We start from the raw sequence: 21,962 nt of genomic DNA, 5'->3' as shown, positions 1-21,962 counted from the left end.
AGGAGGTGGTAAAATGACTTTGTTTGGATAGAGGGCATGAATTTGCGTGAGATGGAGTGGTGTTTGTGATACAGAACTCCAACATTAGTCCCTGACCCCACAAATGCTCTTGTTGGCCGAATGCTATCAAATTCTCACAGCGATGTTCCAACATCTAACGTAAAGCCTTTGGAAAACAGTCAGGGCTGTTATTACCGTGAAAAAAAGGGGCAACAGTGCTTTAATATCCCTTGCTTTCAGAAGATGACCATGACACAAGACGCCTTTCCCCTCGTCCCTCAGCTGTGGTTTAATGTGGGTTTAGTGTTACACCAAAGGGTTACAGAACACTAATCATATTAGAACCATTAAACTGAGGTTAATGGGTTTAACTGACATTTAAACACGGGTTATTTAGTTAACTGTTTGGCTCAGACACGTCAGGGGGAGGGGGAGAAGGACAAGGTGAGGGAGAGGGAGAGGGAAGCAGAAGCAGAGGTTCAGGGTGGATGCTTTTAAATAGAACGATGGCAAGTTGTAAATCAAAATGCGGCACATATTTTAAAAATGGAAGCCGCATTAGACTTACTAATACTTTTTTTGTGCTGAGAGAAAGCTGAGCCATAATCAGTTTGATGATGGCGCGTGTGTGTGTGTGCGTGTGTGTGTGTGTGTGTGTGTGTGTGTTGTGCTGGGGCTGGAATTCAAAGTCTTATTAAAGAGACGGATCACACTCAAGTTTAGAAAACAGGAACACACACAGACAATGAAACAGGAACATACATCTACACAAAGGTTTTTTATGTTGTGTGTGTGTGTGTGTGTGTGTGTGTGTGTGTGTGAGAGAGAGAGAGAGTTATGATGTGACAGAATGCAAGAGACATAGAAAGAGAAAGTGAGAGAGAAAGATGCCTCTTTCTCCTTTTCTCAATCATTTTAGCACAGAATATCTACCCTTTCATCAACCACTGAGCTCCCAAAGCGACATCATTCCACACACACACACACACACACACACACACACACACACACAAATGCATCCAGCTGCTAAGAGTATAGAGGATTCAAAAACATAGCACTCAGTTGTGCACTCCCTGAGGCATCTATGCTTCCAACAACCCCATCTCCATTCAATGCTCAGTGGACGTCTTTCAGCCAGCCTCTCTGTGTGTGTCCATCTCACTGAACAGGCCTCCTACCGATGGCACAACACACGTTAATTATTAAATTTAATAGGAATTTAAACACATTAACAATTAAATTCACTCCTATTGACAAAAGGACACTGTCTTGACCGTTGGCATTGTTCGTGATCTCAAAAGGAACCTGTACAAGAGTGAAGAGTGTGCAGAGGATTTAAATATAAGTAAATGAAGACTGGAAATTGTGGATAGTTTATTTCATAGAGCTTCCAGTTCCATTTGAGGATGCAGTAGATGAAGCTTTACAAAGGTAAAAGCTAAATTACATGGAGGCGAGGCTGAGGTGAGGGAATGCAGGTGGCAGGCACATGTAAGACGGACCGGGGGATGATTGTTAGGGGATTTGTAGCCAAGTCTGCCACCTCCCTGCTCGTTAGGGGCTGAAAAAGAAAGGCAGCTGTGAAGGAGTTATCAGAAGTAGCTGACAGGTCTAGTCAGTGGCTGTGGATGAGGAGAGCACAGACTAGTTGGAGAAACACACTGTAAATGTGGAATGGCTGAGGTGGGCAGCCATGTTGTGTTATTGTGGTTACTGGTGATGAATCACGTGTAGCTGGTCGCTGATCAGGTGTAGGATTTAAATGGTTAACGACAGGTGATGTGGTTGTAGATTGGAAGAGAGTTTGGTGGGGCCCATGTGAAGCTGTAGTGAATTAGCATTGGATGTTTTACATCGTATCTTGCGTATAATTACAATTAATATTAGAACACACACTGTATGTGTAATTATTCAGTAAACTAAAAACACACATTAATACAGAGAGCAGGAGAGCAATACAAATATTTTCAAAACTTGAAAGCTTTAGAGAACGGTCACCAGCAGGGATCCCCAAACTAATTAGACTCACTGCTCATCAGCACATCATCCCCAACAGCTGTAGTGTTCTTCTTCTTTGTCATCATCACACACATGGCTTCATTAACTAGCTTTCTTTGACTGAATTATGGGGGCCCCTTGTGATCAATCACTGATTACAACAAAGACATAAAACAAGGACGTCTTCAGAGTTCAGAGATGGACTTTTACACTTTAGGGGCCTATACGTTGCTCTGATTCATGATTAAATGCTGCACGATTAATATTGTTTTATCATTATCACAATATTAGCATTTAGCAATAATTATCAATGAAGCTTCAATACAATTCAATACAATGAAGGAGGCCACCGCTAAGGCTTTTTTTCTCCATATTGTACCAGTCACTAACAGTTTCGGTGTTCCATTAAACAGACCTTTCAACTCTGCAGCCCGCCAGCAATTTGAAGTGATTAGATCTTGTTTTCCGACAAGCACCCGAAGCCCTCGACTGCTCTGTAGTCCAACACGCCAGAGCTTTATTTTCTCCCAGAAGATATGTTTACATCAGCGGATGAAATGCTCGCTCCTGCTGTTTCTGCTGTTAAAGCCTGATAGTAATTAGACTCCCGTCTCATCAGCTCATTGTGTCAAACAGTTGTAGTTTGCGTTCTCGCTTGTGATCATTACACGTTCAATTTCACTAAATGGGTGAGGTTTTGTTTTTAATGGCATTCCACAGTTTAAGGCAAAATTGTGATCAAATACAAAAACACTCACAAACAATTGAGACTTCTACAAACACGACAGACTTTTGAGCACTATATGGCCTGGTGATCCAATATTTCTCCTGAAATCAAGGGTATATACTTCAGTAACAGCTAGGAAGCCTTTACACTATATAAGAGAACACTGCTGTGAAGATTTGGTTGCATTTCGATGAGTATTACACAGCCCATCCAGCTCATGTCAGGTATGGGATGGAGCATTCACTCTACAGTAATCAATGCTTGCAGAATGCCCACCAGAGCATAACAGAGCCACCAGAACCCATCTACTGAAGGGGTCAAGCTTTAAGGTCTATGTGTGTACGTTACACACGCCGCAATCGTTCACATTTTCCACATCTCTGTAGACCAGTGCTAATGGGTCATCCCTGAAATCTCAACTGTGTTTGTAAACCCTTTCCTTTTAGCAGCGGATGTAGTCTTTTGACTACAATGTGTATTAGTTTTAGTCACATATTAGTCATTTCATTATTGTTAGTTTTAGCTCATTAATAGTCCACAAAATCGAAACATATTTTTTCTACTTTCAGTCAATCGAATGTAAAACATTTGAGCATAATTCTGGTTACGTATTTGTATTTTAAAAGGTATTAATTCTTACTAAATTTGATAAAAAACAATAAAATAAAGCTTAAAAACACATTAAACTGAGACTGAGTCGACTCATTGGCCCACAGTTGATACAAGTGACATCCAGATGCTCAAAGAATTGATTCGGTGGGAGTCAACTCCTCTTCCCTGACTCTGTTTACTTTAACTTTATTCCATCTGGACACTCTCACTGTGAAGAGAGACGCTGCTCAGAGTGATATATACCCAATGTTTTAGGACTGTGAGGATGAAAGAGAACTTTTGAGACAGAAAAAGTCAATACAAGACCATTTCTACTAGAATCTCCTCACACTCAAGAAAAACACACTTTCTTTCCCATAATCATGCGACATAGCACCAGACACTGCAGTGTATTCTTTGTGCTGTGTGTAAAATGATTTCAGACTGTGGTCTCAGAGGCGTCTGTGAACAGAGACAGAGAAGCGGGAAAGAGAAAGTGAACGCACCCTGACAATAAAAGCAGACAGAGCATTTTCCTGTTTAATTTCCTTATGATTTTCTGTTTTCAACTCAGAAATTTGATGTTTCGTTTATCACTTTCATGTTATTATTCAGTTATTATCTGTTGAAAAAAAGGTGTAATATATTTCATCATAGCTCTCGTTTTCAAATGTTTATCTTTACTTAGTTCTTATCTTTTGTTCTTTGCGAAAAATAGGTTGTCAACAATCGTTTTTCGTCATAGTTTTTGTAAATGAAATTAGTAATGATGGGCGGCACGGTGGCGCAGCAGGTAGGTGTCACAGTCACACAGCTCCAGGGGCCTGGAGGTTGTGGGTTCGATTCCCGCTCCAGGTGACTGTCTATGAGGAGTGTGGTGTGTTCTCCCTGTGTCTGCGTGGGTTTCCTCCGGGTGACTGTCTGTGAGGAGTGTGGTGTGTTCTCCCTGTGTCCGTGTGGGTTTCCTCCGGGTGCTCCGGTTTCCTCCCACAGTCCAAAAACACATGTTGGTAGGTGAATTGGCGACTCTTGTTGTGAGTGAATGTGTGAGTGTGTGTTGCCCTGTGAAGGACTGACGCCCCCTCCAGGGTGTATTCCTGCCTTGCGCCCAATGATTCCAGGTAGGCTCTGGACCCACCGCGACCCTGAACTGGATAAGGGTTACAGATAATGAATGAGTGAGAAAAAAATTGGTAATGATGGGTGTACGTAGCACAGCCTTGATTTAGTACCTCTCTAATTTGTGGGCATACTCTTCTTCCTGACAAGGAAACATAGAAAGTGTAGCTATCAAGCTCACAACCACAGAGTAGGTTTTTACCTGATGTGCTGCCAGCCTCTTCAAAGTCAATGTTACCCAGGTGAAGAACTCCAGCCACCACCCTGAACAGGTCCAGCTTCTCGGCATCGTCCAGCCCGATCTTCTTCATGGCCACCACCATTCGGTTAAAGTCTCCCTGATCGTCCAACAGGGGGTCCTTCAATGGACCTGCCTTTAGGTGCTACACAAAAGTTCAGGACGAAAGGTCGAGTTAGGGTTATTTTACAGTGTTTCAGTACTAACTTGAAATGCCACCACCAGAGATATGCAGAAACATCAAGATATTTCACAGCAAACAACAGCACAGCAGCACCAGAGCAGCTCAAAAGAGGAGCTATAGCCCGAGCTACAATTTTTTCTTTGTTAGTGGTCATTTGTAAATTTCTGACATTTTGAAGTCGCGAGGTGTCCTTGACAGCACACTGTAATGAAGGTCACACACACTGGAATTCTCTGGCATTGCAGCCGGACAAACATCTAAACCAGTGTCCTCCATCATCCACTCATTATCACACCATCGCACACTCATTACTCCCCCGTTAGCCTCTGGGTGAACACGAGAGGAATGATCTTACTTCTGCTCTGAAGAGGTAGATCTATTTATCAATTGACCCAAACCTGAAAAGCTAACTCCTCAGTACGAGTCCAAAGTTTGGACTCACCTGACTGTATGACCGTCTCAAAGTAAGTAGATTTGAGAGGTACGGAAGGTTACGGACCAATAGGTGAATATACAGATTGGAGAATATGGAATTTAAACCAATAATCAATACAAAAGAGCATATTTCTGGCCATTTGAGAGACAAATAAGTGTCAGAAGTGCCTTCAGCAGCTGGCACAGGGCTCAGGTTTACCCCCCAGAGCTTTGGGCAGCCTGCTACACCCCACCAGAGGCTGAGAATCTCACTTAACAGGATACAACTGGCTTAAAGTTGAGCCCTTAAATTTGTGTCATGGATTTTTCGCCGGGCTCCCCCTGGAGCCGGCAGTCGCAAAGAGCCAGAGTGCTGTGACTTTCTGAGCCAGTGGTCCGGACAAAGAGAGGAATTTCGGTGAGATTATTTTCATCCCGAGCCCCTTCCCACCTTCCTCCCGCAAAACCCCAAACCTCAAATCATCTCACGGAAGGGAGATGAAGTAAAGGAAAGAAATAGGAGATGCCAGCTTTGTTTAGCATGCAGAGAAGCCACTGCAATCAGCACGAGGGGCCTTCCCCTTTCCACCCAAGCAAGGTCAAATAAATATCGAGCGCTGAAGCTTAATGATTGGCACTGTCCCAAACCGCATTCCCCAGGTGATGAGGACAAAAGAGCGAGACGGACCATTGTGTGCAAGCTCATCACACGAGGTCTTTAACGAAACGCCTCATAACGTTTCAGTGCGTTAAGTGCGACAAAGGACAAAGAGTCTTTTAAGCGGATTGGGACAAGGCCGATCACTGAACGCTTGAACTTCATCGCTCCATCGGCGCCAGGTCAGGAGCTAGAGGAAGAAAGAGAACATGGGTGAGAGAAGAGAGTAGAGGAGACCGATCAAAACCACCATCCCGACTGTGTTCACATAATCACCTTCACGTCCTGCTATATACAAAGAGGCAACACAAAAAGACATTCAACTGAGATTAACACGGCAAGCAGATGGCACAAAATTATTAGTGTGTGAGTACAAAGGAGGGAGCCCCCTTGATTATGAGCATAAACAAAGCCATGCATAAATCAATACGTGAAATCATTACTGCCCAGGCGCCATCCATCTCATTTACAAACCCCTCCGCTTCCGCTAATATTCCTCATACTCAAATCAAGCCTTCGAGGTAACCTAGCCTTGAACAAAAGTTTGCAGACTGCCTTAATGATACTTGCACATCAAGAGACAGGGGGGGTATAGCACAATATGTATTTTAGCTCTTTAAGAAACTTGTTATTCATATTCAAATATTAACATGGTGGGGGGGGGTGCACTATTGGGCGGCGCCTCATCTGTCAGAGGGCCTGACTGTGTACACCGACACACACATTAGAAATAAATACTTGTGTCTGAGAGAGGCAAGTCTAGTGACTGTGCCGGAGAGATAGACAACAAGCTTAATATTAGAATCTGAACCGTTTAGAAGCGTAGCTGACCGCTAGGCTTTTAAGTGAGCTAAGGCTAAACACCACAACACAGACCTTGTTCCAGTGGACCTCGTCTCAAATCACACACATTTAGAAGCCCAAGCCTTATATCTATGAGCACACGTCTTCGGATTGTATGTGTTTTGTTTGATTTGTTTCCTTCCTCTCTCTTTTTTAAGCCAAATTCGGCTCTAAACTCACTTGTGGGGGTTTTTCGACATCCATTTTCAGAGCATGACATTACCAGTCAGTGAGCTCCCACAGCGCCCCCTCTCTGTGGAACTGTCCACATTTATACTGCTCACAGTTGGCAAGCCAAAAAAACTGGCAATCATTTTTTCCTTAGTGAAACTAACTTATATCCAGAGTTCCTTGGGTATGGGTATGACTCCTACTACAAAATGATGCCTAGTTAAAAACACAAGTGTAAATGAGCCTACACTGGATCAATAACTGATACTGGAACATATCAGAGGGCAGATCTGAGCCACTTATCATTATTATGAGTAACACATCCTACCGCAAGTTACACAGGAACTCCCCCCTCAACCCCTTGAACTCAGGCTTATTATTATTTAGTAACTACTCATAACTCTTCATAAATATATGCATATTTCTCCTCATTAAAAACATTAGAAGCTCAGACGATATACCAGGATGACGCCAAGGCTGCGATTAAATAGGTGGAAAGACGTGCTAAAACTGGACAGCAGGACCACAGGACAACAAAAGCACACAAGCACAAAAACAGCTCATTAATTAATTGGTTAGTTAATAGAAAAGAAGAATCCTTTCGGTTTAAGGTATGTCTAGTTGGAACTTTTAAAAACAAGCACAACTGCTTTGATTACACGGACACCACAATAGACATGTCCTTATAATGCAGCACAACCAATTCACAGATGAGTGAGCCTCCGGCACCGTCTCCTGATGCATACCCTTATTCCTAATTACTATGAAAACAATCCTGTTTGAATAGGATTCCCCGGACGGTGCTGACTTTAGTTTAGATTGTAATGAATTAATCATTTCTGTTCCTGGAGGCTGGCAGCACGGCTCTGTCGTGTAAGGGCTATTTCTGCGAACAATAATAATTCATTTGTCTGTTCCTGCAGTGCTGGGGCCGGGTGCACTGCATTGTTGTGAATAAATAATTACGAAGATGAAGTGTTCTCTTTGGAGGGGTAACTAAATCAATTCTGTCTGTTTCATCATCTACACTTTCCAGGTGATTGTGTTATATGTGTGGGGTGATTGTGTGTGTGTGTGTGTACACAACTTGGTTCCAATCCAATTTGATTCGCCCAAGGCACTTTGTAGATAAACTCTGCGATGGATAACTTCTCTTCGGGAACATCTCAACTAGCCAAAAAGATTAAACCAAGACTCAAATCGACGTCTTCCACGGTGTGCGAGACACTAGCGTGAGCGCGTTTTCAGGACTGGGAGATAAATCATAACACTACGACTAAACTGAATGTTTGAGGCTGAAAATGTTCATGAGGAGGTCATGAAGGATACCAGCCACCACTTCTTTTCAAACCGCTCCTACCACAATGTCGCTGGTTGAGTATCATCAAAGGAGACCGAGCGCCATCCTTGTTCAACTGTGCTCTTTTATTCAGAGGAATATTTTCAGTATGACTGTACCCTACAGATATCCGGACAGTAGAGAGTGAAGTGTATATTGTACAAGAAAAAAGATGTGAACAATGGTCATATAAAATGTGTGTGCTCTGGTGTAGGAAGTGGGGATATTAAAAGGTTACCTGTGGGCTCTTGCGGTTCTGGAGGATCTGCTTGTCCGTGTCCTTGGTGGCAAAGTACCGCATACATCCTCGGTTCAGGTACTGAGTGGAGAAAGAAAAAAAAACGAAACAGAGGACAGTGGTTAGGAGCAAATATCACGTTCATGCACAATTAACTGACAAATGAGCAGCTCCACTCTGCAGCAGTAATTTTCAGCCTCGCCGAAACATCGCTAAGCCGAAGCGCCACCCTGAAGCATTAATCCTAAAATGCAAAAAAGCAACAAAAAGAAAAAAGAAAAAGGAACGCCCACGGCTTATAGCCCATGCATACTGCAAGATGTTGCTCAGCTAATGAAATGAGCTACAGGAAAATTATATGCACATTTCACTTAACAGCTGTTGCGACTGGAAAACCGGGACTGTGGAACAGAATGATTTTTTCCGCACGTTAGGCCTCGTAATTAATGTCATTTACTTTAGCGGCAAACTTTTTCAGATTTGTTGTTAAAGCTGTGGTTTTGTTGAAAATCACATTTACAAACGTTTCCCCCTCACCGCTGTTACACTGAACCAGCCGAGACACCGAGGGCCTGAAGTCCGCTTCTTTCTCTTAGCGCTGGAGCCAGGAGGCTAATGTGGGTTACCCACTTGAACAAAAAATACACTTAACACTGTGTATACGCTGCGAAACGAGACCAGCCAGTCAGTCTTTTGTGGGCTGCCTGAGTCAGATCAATGAGCCGTTTCTTTTTTAGAGTGCAGAGACTTTAGGATAGTCCCGCCTCTTCATCATTGGAGTTTCTCCAATCACAACACTGCACCGGTGTTTATGTGAGAGTGCAGGGACAAGGTTAAATGGAGCAGAACAATCACAACAAGTTTGGAGAAATAAGAGAAGTAAATATGGTGAAAATGACAATGGAAAAGAAAGAAAAAGTGAAAATGGCTAAAAACTTGAGCTTCCTCGTTCCTGACCTGTGGGCTCTCGCGCTGAACTGAGCTGTGGCTCATTCTCATTTAAAGGAACAGGATCTGAAACTTGCCGTTCTGAAAATGGCTGAGGGTGAACACAGCTGTTGTCTGTGGCTCTTTGCGGTATATTTTCAATTGTTTCAATTGTAAGACCCCAGATTAGACCCCACAGTGGTTTAATGAGAAATCGTTTTTTTCTGTAGAAATGTACCCAGTCAATTTAATTTATAGTAGTAGTGATAGTAACCAGACAACCAACTGGTCTTAGGGTCTTGGTCTTAAGGTCTTTAACAGCTACAGCACAGAAAGATAGTATATGTGCTGGTTATAAATAATGGCGGCACGGTGGCGAAGCAGGTAGGTGTCGCAGTCACGCAGCTCCAGGGGCCTGGAGGTTGTGGGTTCGATTCCAGCTCCGGGTGACTGTCTGTGAGGAGTTGGTGTGTTCTCCCCGTGTCCGCGTGGGTTTCCTCCGGGTGCTCCGGTTTCCTCCCACAGTCCAAAAACACACATTGCAGGTGGATTGGCGACTCGAAAGTGTCCGTAGGTGTGAGTGTGTGAGTGAATGTGTGTGTGTCTGTGTTGCCCTGTGAAGGACTGGCGTCCCCTCCAGGGTGTATTCCCGCCTTGCGCCCGATGATTCCAGGTAGGCTCTGGACCCCCCGCGACCCTAAATTGGATAAGCGGTTACAGATAATGGATGGATGGTTATAAATAAGACACATGCTCCCTGAGATCTAGCACTGAAACCACTGACCACAGAAGTGAGACCTATTATTTGCAAACTGATATACACAGAGTGCTAGAAGGCTAGAGACCCCAATGGATTTGGGTTTGTTTTCAGATCTGCAACACACAGGTTCATTTGTGGCTTGGAAAATAAAGTAAATATCTATATTTTTCTTGTAGACACAGTGACCTCTGGTTTCTACCACCAAAAGCTTTCAGTACCAACCCTAACTCTATTTACATATAAAACTGTATCATTTTTAATAACTCAACACTGCATACGGCAAGTGAATATAGTAATGAATCAGGACTCCAATCACTAGACTCACAAAGGCTGAGGAAAAATATAAAACCATATCTATCCCCAAACTATTCCTTTGAACGCTAGTGATTGTTCTGCTTTATCAGAGCAACAGGGAGCCATGAAAAAGAGGGCGCTGCAGCAGGATGATGGGTTTCAGATGAAAGAGAAGAATGTGTCATTGAGTTTCATTCCCTCCCACACACACTAATGACAAACCAATGGAAGTATTATACAAGTTCCTACGATGTTAAATGATCTGCATTAAGGAACATGTCTGCGGCTCGGCCAGATGCATCTAACCAGGCTTTTCCGAGGGGCTCCAGTGGATCAGAGTGTCAGGAAAACCTCATCAGGGATGATGAACATGGGAATGCGCCACATTTCCAACACCTAAGCACATGGGCCCAATGGGGAAGTGTGATCATGCAGGTCTTTACATTCACACAGTAACGAATATAAACACAGACACGTCCTCAATACAAGTGAGTTCAGCCTCTTTAAGATGCAGCCACTGAGGGTGCAGATGTTCAACTGTGGACATGCAGCCTTAGAAGAGCTGTGAGCTGCCAAGCATGGACTAGAAGGGTGTATATCAGCCACAGAATAGGGCTGAACAGCAGTAAAAGTGCACTCTGAAGTGACGAAGCTCTATCCAATACCGTTGGGATGACTTTGAATGGTGTTTGTGATCTAACTCATGTTGTCTGTGATGGTGACAGCGTGTCTTGTGGGATACTTTCTAAAGGATTGTGTTTGGCCAGTGGGGGAATGAAGCCCTCATTAGTATTAGTGATCGGTTGAATGAAAAATGCCTGTATTGTTACAGCTACCGTATGAACAACAAAACCAAGCCCCAGACGCAAAAGCCTCATTTACCGGGCTGTTCCTTCTGAGCCTGCTCGACAAACAAACACTCTCCCTACACATGTCCGACATCGCGTCGAGGTGTAAGCTGTTTAAGCCAGTGTTATTATGAGTAGCGGTCAGCGGTCAGCTCCAACATAAAACGCTTGTCTCCCTCTTTAATTACTACAGTGAGAGATGAATGACTTGGAGGATGCTGTCGCCGGGAGAGACGGGGATAAATGATGAGTGTGGAGTGAAGTTCCAAGGTGACGGAGAGGGTGTAGAACAAGAGGGGAAACAATATAAAGGGGCCATCCAGAGCTGAGAAACGAATCAGAAGACAACACACTACCAAGGCTTTCATTACTGACGGGTCTGAAAAGGAGAGATAGAAAGAGAAAGAGAGGGAGCGAGAGAGATAAGGACAAGAGGAGGAGGAGGAAGATGGACAGGTGACAGACAAGCAGGTTGGCGCTTACATGTGTTGGAAACAGAAAGGCTAAATGGGTGCAGATAAAGCAGGAGAGAAGAAAGAACATGGGAGGTTGCAGGGTCTCTATGTTTGAAGAAATCCGGACTCAAGAATGGAGTGCTTTTAATTCAGTGATATTCCAGTGAAAATTTGAAAACATCCCTGGTAAGCGGACACCAGTGTAAACGGCACGTTCACATGGAAACATAAGGTCTGCCTGCAGCCCTGTAGCCGATATTAATAGGATTGGATTTATATAGGATGTGGAGTACTGTAATAGTCTATATTTTGGTGCTTTTCCATTGCATGGTACCTACAAGGTTGGCCCAGCTCCGCATTTTTGCTTTTCCACCAGGTAAATCTTGTTTCTGGTACTTAGGACTATAGTTGTTGTTAGTACTTGCTCACACAGGGTTCCATTGAGCCAATTAGGGACAAAATTATACTCGTAAACATTGCAGAGCACTGATTGGCCACAGAGACTTGTCAATCACAATGAAATGCAGACATCCAGCACCAACTAGAGATGTGTAAAACCTCCAATTTACAGTAGCGACTACGATAAGTAAACAGCGCCTAACATTGCCACTGCCGTTGTTGTTATTTCCAAAGCCTCCAGTTCCCTTTAGAGACTGGAGTTTGTGACATCACTGGATGACTGTCTGTGAGGAGTGCGGTGTGTTCTCCCTGTGTCTTCGTGGGTTTCCTCCGGGTGACTGTCTGTGAGGAGTGGGGTGTGTTCTCCCTGTGTCTGCGTGGGTTTCCTCCGGGTGACTGTCTGTGAGGAGTGGGGTGTGTTCTCCCTGTGTCTGCGTGGGTTTCCTCCGGGTGACTGTCTGTGAGGAGTGGGGTGTGTTCTCCCTGTGTCTGCGTGGGTTTCCTCCGGGTGACTGTCTGTGAGGAGTGGGGTGTGTTCTCCCTGTGTCTGCGTGGGTTTCCTCCGGGTGACTGTCTGTGAGGAGTGCGGTGTGTTCTCCCTGTGTCTGCGTGGGTTTCCTCCGGGTGACTGTCTGTGAGGAGTGCGGTGTGTTCTCCCTGTGTCTGCGCGGGTTTCCTCCGGGTGACTGTCTGTGAGGAATGCGGTGTGTTCTCCCTGTGTCTGCGTGGGTTTCCTCCGGGTGACTGTCTGTGAGGAGTGCGGTGTGTTCTCCCTGTGTCTGCGTGGGTTTCCTCCGGGTGACTGTCTGTGAGGAGTGCGGTGTGTTCTCCCTGTGCCTGCGTGGGTTTCCTCCGGGTGACTGTCTGTGAGGAGTGTGGTGTGTTATCCCTGTGTCTGCGTGGGTTTCCTCCGGGTGACTGTCTGTGAGGAGTGCGGTGTGTTCTCCCTGTGTCTGCGTGGGTTTCCTCCGGGTGACTGTCTGTGAGGAGTGCGGTGTGTTCTCCCTGTGTCTGCGTGGGTTTCCTCCGGGTGACTGTCTGTGAGGAGTGCGGTGTGTTCTCCCTGTGTCTGCGTGGGTTTCCTCCGGGTGACTGTCTGTGAGGAGTGCGGTGTGTTCTCCCTGTGCCTGCGTGGGTTTCCTCCGGGTGACTGTCTGTGAGGAGTGTGGTGTGTTCTCCCTGTGTCTGTGTAGGTTTCCTCCGGGTGCTCCGATTTCCTCCCACGGTCCAAAAGCACACATTGGTAGGTGGATTGGCGACTGAGTGAATGTGTGAGAATGGCTGTACAAGATTGTTTCTAATAAAGTGGCCAGTGAGAGGAAACACAAAGGTTAACTTCTGAGACATGTTTGAGTTTAAACCTGGTTTTATTTCTCACAGCAGCACTGAGCAAGTTCATCGTGTACATACATTCATACGCTGCCTTGAATAAGTGAGGGGGGCTTAAGTGCACATTATGCCGCCTTAGTGGCAGATCTACACACTGAGCTAAACTAATCCCCCATTTCCTTTAGGGCTTACTGTCAAGTAGCCCTCATCCATTGCACTTCAAAAGATTCTTATCTCCTGTATGAGGCACTCGGATTAGGGGCTGTGATGGTGCAACCCTTCAGCTCAATTTCAGCCCTGCTGCTTGAACAAAGCACATCAAAAGTTCAGAGAACACTGTAGTTTTAAAATAAAGCAGAACTAGAACAAGAGCCAAAAGGTTGAAGGTGTTGGGAACACAAGTTGTTTTGGGATCCCATGGATCCTGGGGCCAAACGGAATATGAGAAGTCTGCACTATAATCCTCAATACGCAGAAAGTTAATGAATAGCCTTGGATTTGCATGGGTTCTGTGTACAATTTACTGAGTACAAAAACAATTCTGAGAACAAGCAACGGTTCCACCAAAGCTATGGGTTAGAATGGGTTGGAATCCTGAACTCCTTCTACAACGGCATGCATCTGCACTTCATATAGATCATGTGCTGCTGTTTTCTTTTGGGCCATATGACCACATTGCAAACACTGGACCAAGCAGGAGTCTCCAAGAGGTATGACACTGCCATCTAGTGGCCATCTGGATGAAAAGTTGCAAGGGACCCATCCAGGTGTACATTCATCCTGAAGCTATCTGCTCTCAGTCCTTGGACATTATTACATTGTGTTTGCTCTGATTGAACTCAGCAGATAACTATGGAGCATATTAAGAAGGCAGAGAGCTGAAGCAGAGCTGTCCAGGAGCACGTGTTAAGAGTGCCACACTGGAAAGTAGGCAGAAATACAAATGTTTATTTGCATAACAACGTTTGTGCTGCGCTTCTGAGCGTCAGTCATTGATTATTTCTACATTATTTCTATCAAGTGCAAAAATAATCAGTTCCCTGACACAGCGGTGGCCATCTTTAAGACACATATCCAGCCCACTCATGATTCTGATTCTTGGAACCTTGGTTATTTCCAGTGAACCGTGCTGCATTTCTACAAGTTTAGAGTGGAACCAGGAATACGTCATCAGCAGGGGGCGCCGCTGTGGCTGAATACAGCATCATGACAGGGTCATTGTTTATTCTTTGTTTACCGTGGAGTCAGATCAGAGTGAGGTATAATACTGTTAGAGATGCACCGATTGTGAATTTTTTGGGCTGATACAATAACTGATAATTAGCACCCTGGAGCAGCCGGTACCAATTATTTTCTTTTTTTGTAATTAAAGCACATTCACATTGGATTAAAGCAAAACAAATTCTTTATCAAAGGTTGTCATAGGACAAGCCTTTTCTTCATTATCTGTACATTTATGTGCTTTTTAATTTGATCTTTTAAATATGTTATTTGTAGTTCATTTGCATTTTTTGCCAAAGATTTACTGCTGGTTTCACACGAATGGTTACTAAAGGGGTGCTAATTAGTGCAGCACCAGGTAGAGGGCAGCATACACCAGCTCAGAGAGAGAGAGAGAGAGAGAGAGAGAGAGAGAGAGAAAGAAAGAGACAGAGAGAAAGAAAGAGAGAGAGAAAAAAAGAGAGAGAGAGAGAGAAAAAGAAAGAGAGAGAAAGAGAGAGAGAGAGAGAGAGAGAAAGAGAGTGAGAGAGAGAGAGAAAGAAAGAGAGAGAAAGAAAGAGAGAGAGAGAGAGAGAGAAAGAGAGAGAGAAAAAGAAAGAGAAAGAGAGAGAGAAAGAGAGAGAGAGAGAAAAAGAAAGAGAGAGTGAGAGAGAGAAAGAGAGAGAGAAAGAGAGAGTGAGAGAGAGAGAGTGAGAGAGAGAGAAAGAAAGAGAAAGAGAGAGAGAAAGAGAGCGAGAGAAAGTGAGAGAGAGAGAAAAAGAAAGAGAGAGAGAGAAATCGTAATCATTTATCGTTGTGTTTCAGCAATAAATTCAGACGCGGAATGACTCTATATCTCTTTTCATGTGTTTTATACAAGAATGGCTCCTGCCACTGTGGTGGTCGAGAGTAAACTGCTGTGTGTTTACACCGCTATCTGTGTGTGTATGTGTGTGTACTAAGCGTCACTGATATTTTTTAAATTAGCGTTCACTACGGACAAATTCAGTCACAGAAACTGAAAAATGTCCACAAAATAGACATAGTTAATAATAATAATAAATGGAATTTTTATAGCGCTCTTCAGTAACCCAAAGACGCTGTTTACATTCAGATGAACACAAAGACAATCACATCCACAATCAAACAAAACAAGAGGAACAAATAACGCTACATAACACACAATGCTACAAAACAGGAACCAGGGTAAAACAACAAGGGCTGGTCAAGAAACAGAGAGATTAAATGCAGCCGCAAACAGGTGTGTTTTAAGATTGGATTTGAATAGGGATAGAGATGTTGACTGTTGCCCTGTGATGGACTGGCGCCCCCTCCAGGGTGTGTTCCCGCCTTGTGCCCAATGATTCTAGGTAGGCTCTGGACCCACCGCGACCCTGAACTGGATAAGGGTTACAGATAATGAATGAATGAATGTTGACTGTTGAATTTCTGGAGGGAGGGAGTTCCAGAGGCGGGGGTCATGTCTGGAGAAGGCTCGGTCTCCAAGACTACGCAGCTTAGAAGGGGGAATGGTGAGTAAACCAGCTGAGGAAGATCTGAGTGTGCGATTAGGTGTGTATGGTTGAGGAAGGTCCGATAAGTAAGAGGGAGCTTGGTTATTGAGGGCGTTGTAGGTGAGAAGGAGGATTTTGAACTGAATTCGATATTTAACAGGAAGCCAGTGGAGGTTGTGGAGAACTGGGGTGGCGTGGTGGTGGGACCGGGTGTGGCTGAGGAGACGGGCAGCAGAGTTCTGGACCATTTGGGGTTTATGTAGTAGTGAGGAGCTAATGCCAGATAGAAGAGAGTTACAATAGTCAAGACAACTGGAGATGAATTGAGTTGGGTATTTACAGGCGTCAGTGCATATGCGCGAGCAGAAAAAAGGTGCCAAGTTATCAGACGTAAAATTCCAATATCAAACCAATAACAATAACTAAAACAACCCACATATCAGCTAATAAGAGATCGTGCATCACTAAATACTGTGTAAATGTTGCCGAGTTCAGAGCCGTCCTGCTGAGCTTGTGAACAGCGGAGAAATGTAGCCGAGAGCCGCAGCTCTGACCGACGCACGCCTAACAGCACCAGAAAGACACAAGAATATGGAGTGCAAAAAGGGTCAAAAAGATTTTGAGCTTGTAAAACAATACTCACAGATGTAATGGAATTTTTAACTGCCTTTGAGCAACTACGTACACGTAAAATTCAAAGCCACAGATGTATTGGAATGTTCAAATTTAAAACAGCAACAATAATAATAATAATAATAATTTAAATTCACGAAATCTTTTAGACCCCCACATGGGGGCGTGTTCCTGGTTTATTTCCTGTTATTTATTTATAAGAAACATTGTAAACGACCCTGTCCTGCTCCACTGGGTGATAACACTGTATTTGAAGCTCAGAGCTCTTTCCTGAGTTACCGAACCTCGACACACCCACGGACGACGTCATGGTTTCACACTGAAAAAAGCAACTTTTGTGGTTCGCGAACTAGAGGTGAGCAATACCGGGAGTTTTGTAGTAAATACAGGGCCAGTATCACTGATATTGATACCGATACCGAAAGTCTTCGCCATGTGTGGCTGTAGAAGCACAAGACGGGAGCGGGTGGGGGTGCTGCTACTCGCAACGTGACTACGCGGGGGGAGAGTGCTCTGCACTGCCTCGCACACAGATTTTAGCGGCAGAGCGGTGGGAGAGAAAAAAGGCTTTAGTATCGATCTTTTTCGACGAGTATTGATCAATACCAGCGTTGGTATCGATATTTGGATCGATCCGTCCACCTCTATCGCGAACCAGTTTATGTCACTGGAAACACACCGAAATGTTCCAAATTTAATTCGCCACCTGGAACCCTTCTGGTTCCTCGTTGGTGGAACAGCGCTTTAACTGTCAGTGTAACTTTAATAAATAATAAACAAAGAAAAATCACTGGAGAAAAAGACTGATTGCTCCTTTAAGTAAAACTAAAAGGTTCTGTTGTGATAAAAAGCTAGTGAAAAGAGGTGGAGTTATAATCCAGTTCAAGGTGGGCTTAGTCCAGGTCTGGGTCTGGGTGATTTTAATGCTTAATCACGCAGGACTCTGTAGCAAGTGACCAGGATTTTCTTGGATGGCACATGGTCAGGTCTGTATAAGAAAATCAATTGGATAACTTTTTTGTCACGGTAACTAAAGTGCGTAATCCATTAATAAAGAGATTAAACTGGCTATAACTGTAATTATGTAACAACTATATGCTAACGACTGCCTCAGTCCCTTGCATATCGAGGTCTGAGGACTACATACGTCAGCTCGATTCATTACACTCACCCTGAAGGAGTCTGGAGAGGTGAGGTGAAACTTCTCTCGGATTTCTTCTGGAGCTCCAGCACACAGTCTGTAGAAGATGTGGTAGTTCCTCTCCTCCTGGCTCTGCCTGCAAATGCGTGATTTCTCCAGCAGGTAATGCGACACAAAGCCCCCGACCACTGTGTTCTGAATACAGTTAACACTTTGCTAAGCACACATCCTCTAGGCAAAAAAAAAAAGAGGGTTTAACAAATCCTTGGTCTCTTTCTTTTGGGCAACTTTACGGAAACTTGCATCAGCTTTGGTTTTGCATTTAGCAAATGAACGGACTGTTTTTAGAGGTGCCCCTAGGGAGCATTTGTCTATTACACAGTCCAACTCAAACTGTACAGCACCAACGTACATCGCATCATCTAGTTTATCCCAGAACGCAAGTCCAATATATACTTGTGGTTGAGAATCCCTGAAGCAATGGTGGGATTAGGACACCAGGAAAAACACTGATAGGTCTACAACAGGCCTAACTCGAGTCACAGAAAAAGAACCCACACTGACCTTTGCGTTAAAGTGAATCTCCACAAACTTCCCAAAGCGACTGCTGTTGTTGTTCCGGACGGTTTTGGCGTTCCCGAACGCCTCCAGCAGAGGATTCGCTGCAAAGTCCAAACAAAAGGTCAACAGTCTTTAATCTGTCTGAGTCCAGTGTGTCAAGCCAGGAGCATTTACAGCACTCACGTACCTTCCACTATCCTTTCATCGATGTCCTGACCTGTCCCGTAGGAGGTGGTCAAATACCTAGGAAATGAAAAGACAGAATGTCAGAGACCATCACTAGCAGTTTTACCAATATCATCTACACACTTTCAAAATAAAAGGATGATCATACGTCATCATCACGTTGTGATCAGTTTATTAGATTTATATCGAAGAGTTGTTTCCAAGAGTGTCTAGTTTTCTTCTTCTAACTGTGGGAGATTATGATTGACAGTTGTTTGCCTCTTTGTGACTTTACTGTAGCTATTAGAAGTGGAATAAGAATCGATTCCCAAACGTAGGGCCACAAAATCTCAGACGTTGTACATACTCCACTTGAATTGTTTGAATTTTGTCAGTTTTCCAAACCTGCTGCAGCCATATCTTTAAAAACTGGCACTTTCTTATCCATCCTCTCTTTATTTCAAAATACAGTGATCCCTCGCTACTTTGCGGTTCATCGTTCGTGGATTCGCGGGTTTTTTCAAGGGGGCTTTTTTATTATTTCCATGTATTAGACTGGGCCTGTAGGTGACACAATATATCATTTACAAGTGTTTCTTACGTACAGTACATGTGTTGTTTATGTCCACATCCGAGTGAAATTCACTGACGCTAAATCACAGTTTAGGAATGACTCTATTAAAGAAACTGGTGGGATATCACATGTAGTTCCAGCTGAAAAACATTGTAGAATGACTGTTTAATGCAAAGGGTGTGTTGTTAACAGTAACACGGAGGGTTTTAAAAGTCCAAATACTCGTTAAATACATAAAAAAAATATCTTTCCTTTACTTCGCGAAAATTCGTTTTTCGCAGGTGGTCTTGGAACGCATCCCCCGCCAAAAACGACGGATCACTGTACCTGCTTTTCACAATCCAGTTAAATCCTGATCTGTTAAGGTATGTCCTAAACGACAAACCTGCTTCATTCGAAAATGCATCACGTTAAAAAAGAGAAATGTGTTCTATTTTCTTATTCAGGTTAACTTTACTGTAAACAGCTATGACAGGAGATTCTTGTATAAGAGAGGTTAAGGTGCTTGTTTGCGTTCAAACTGGGTAAAATCTGAATAAAATCTGGGTATGTACAGGATAAAAACACTGCCATCTCCCAACTGTACTGAGAGAACGAAACCCCAGGAGAGTCACATTCAGAGGTGTGAAAGTGCAGTAAATGTAAAAAGTCAGAGAGGGACCAGCAGGGCTTGTTTTCTCATTGTGTCCTGTCAAAATAGCAGTGTTTGAGGCCAGTGGCAACATTCAAATCAAAACTGCATCTGTGTGTTCACACATAAAGAAGAAATCAGGAATCTGTTTTCATACCAGTGCTCCGAAAGCTAGATTCTAGTCAGGTTAATATATAATACAAAATACACTGCGGCAGGAGCCCCAGGAGACGGTGGGGGCTCACTACAACCACGCTACTCTTACAATAAAGGTTCTTTGAGCGATGCCATAGAAGAACCCCTTTTGGTTCCATAAAGAACCAAAAGAACCAATACATTTACATGGGCAAAGAACCTTAAAATCCAGTGATGTCTTTTTAAACCTTTATAAGGTCCTTCAGACATCACTGGGCGGCACGGTGGCTTAGTGGTGAGCACGTTCACCTCCCAGCGCTGGGACCTTGGGTTCAAGTCCCATCTGGGTGGAGCTTCCATGTTCTCCCTGTGTCTGCGTGGGTTTCCTCTGGGGTCTCCGGTTTCCTCTCACAGTCCAAAAACATGGAGGGTAGGTGAATTGGCTTCTGTCTAATAACTGTCCTGGTGTGTGAGTGAATGAGTGTATATGTGAGTGAATGTCTGTATGTGTGAGTGAATGTGTGTGTGTGCCCAGATATGGGTGAAACCCTAGTGTCCGATGCAGTCCTCCAGGTGGGACGGTCATTCCTGGTCGAGAGTACGCTGTGCGCGTTTGGCTGCCGCTTCTCCGTGTGGATTGAGTGTTCTGAGTGTTCTGAGCAGTGTGGATTGTAAAGCGTCCTTGGGTGTCTAGAAAGGCGCTATATAAGTGTAAAGATACATACAGACATCTCTTAAACAAACATGGTTCTCATGGAACCAAACATGTTTTTTCTATGGTATCACACATAGAACCTTTAAATTAAAGACTGCACTGTAGAACCTTGTTTGAGTATAACGTATGACAAAGAAGCTGAAAGTGAACAATGTGGCATACAGTAGCACAACCGACATCAAATATCTGAATGGATTTAAAACTCAGTAAATGGAATGTAACCAAACAATTCCTTAAAATTCCTATTTACTAGGCCTTTACCGGAGAACAAACTTGGTGTTTTCAGTCTTCCCCGCCCCTGATTCTCCTGAGACAATGATGGACTGACTCATCTTCAAGACCTTCATGTCCCGATAGGCCTTATCAGCTAAGAGAAACACACAGGACATCAGCTACTCCACATACATTCAACATAAACATTCAACTGAGAAAGGGAATTCAAAATGGCGTCTTCATTTAAATGTTATATAAACTTATATTAAAGTATATATTAGGTAATACATAGTAATTTACAGAGCATAACTTTTCAACTAACTGTTGTAATTGCGGTAAGTTGTATGTAAAGGGCTTCACATGTCCGTATTATTATTATTATTATTAATATTAAAAGCAAGGCCTCTTACCAATTGCATAGACGTGTGGTGGCAGTGTTCCCAGTGAGCGACCCCGGTACTGCTTGATGGTTTCGGAGGAGTAGAGCTTGGGGATGTCATAGTATGGGTTCACTGCGATCAGGATATTGGCCACATAGGTCTACAGGACAAAGGATAGCAGAATTTGACCAGGGATTAGTAAACAAAGTCACAGAATTCACATCTGAGTTGTTTTAACCACACACTCCATTTTAAATTACACTTGTAGACACCCATCCCATAATGTTTTTGTTTTCCTGTGATCCTTCCTCTTCAAAAAATACCCTTGTACTCTTCTTACAAGACTTTAGACTAGATTCTGGAACAGTGAGTGTTTTATTGCATTTCGCCCAAAAATGGAACGATTGAGGCCAGGTTCTGATGAGTTTTGGATCTCAGTCACCACTTTAACTCTTCCTCAAAGTATTGGATGAAGCTCCATCTCTCCAGAAGAATGCAGTTCCTCTGCTCCACAGTCCAGCGCTGGAGGGCTTTATTCTCCCTAGGTAAAGACCTTAGGCTCATGTGA

The 21,962-nt window shown here is 43.8% G+C and overlaps 1 protein-coding gene across 1 annotated transcript in view; it reads right to left on the bottom strand.

Annotated features, from left to right (window-relative positions):
• The window catches only part of myo6a (myosin VIa), a 126,894-nt gene that overhangs the window by 73,001 nt on the left and 31,931 nt on the right, over positions 1–21,962 (bottom strand). The window contains 7 exon segments of the mRNA XM_066676814.1: positions 4,638–4,818; positions 8,521–8,601; positions 18,051–18,215; positions 18,585–18,682; positions 18,769–18,824; positions 21,063–21,168; positions 21,425–21,554. Coding sequence (XP_066532911.1) covers positions 4,638–4,818; positions 8,521–8,601; positions 18,051–18,215; positions 18,585–18,682; positions 18,769–18,824; positions 21,063–21,168; positions 21,425–21,554 — 817 coding nt within the window.

Source organism: Hoplias malabaricus, chromosome 7 (assembly GCF_029633855.1).
Source record: "Hoplias malabaricus isolate fHopMal1 chromosome 7, fHopMal1.hap1, whole genome shotgun sequence".
NCBI lineage: Eukaryota > Metazoa > Chordata > Actinopteri > Characiformes > Erythrinidae > Hoplias > Hoplias malabaricus.
The sequence above is the reverse complement of the archived record's forward strand: the minus strand, read 5'-3'. Positions and strand labels throughout refer to the sequence as shown.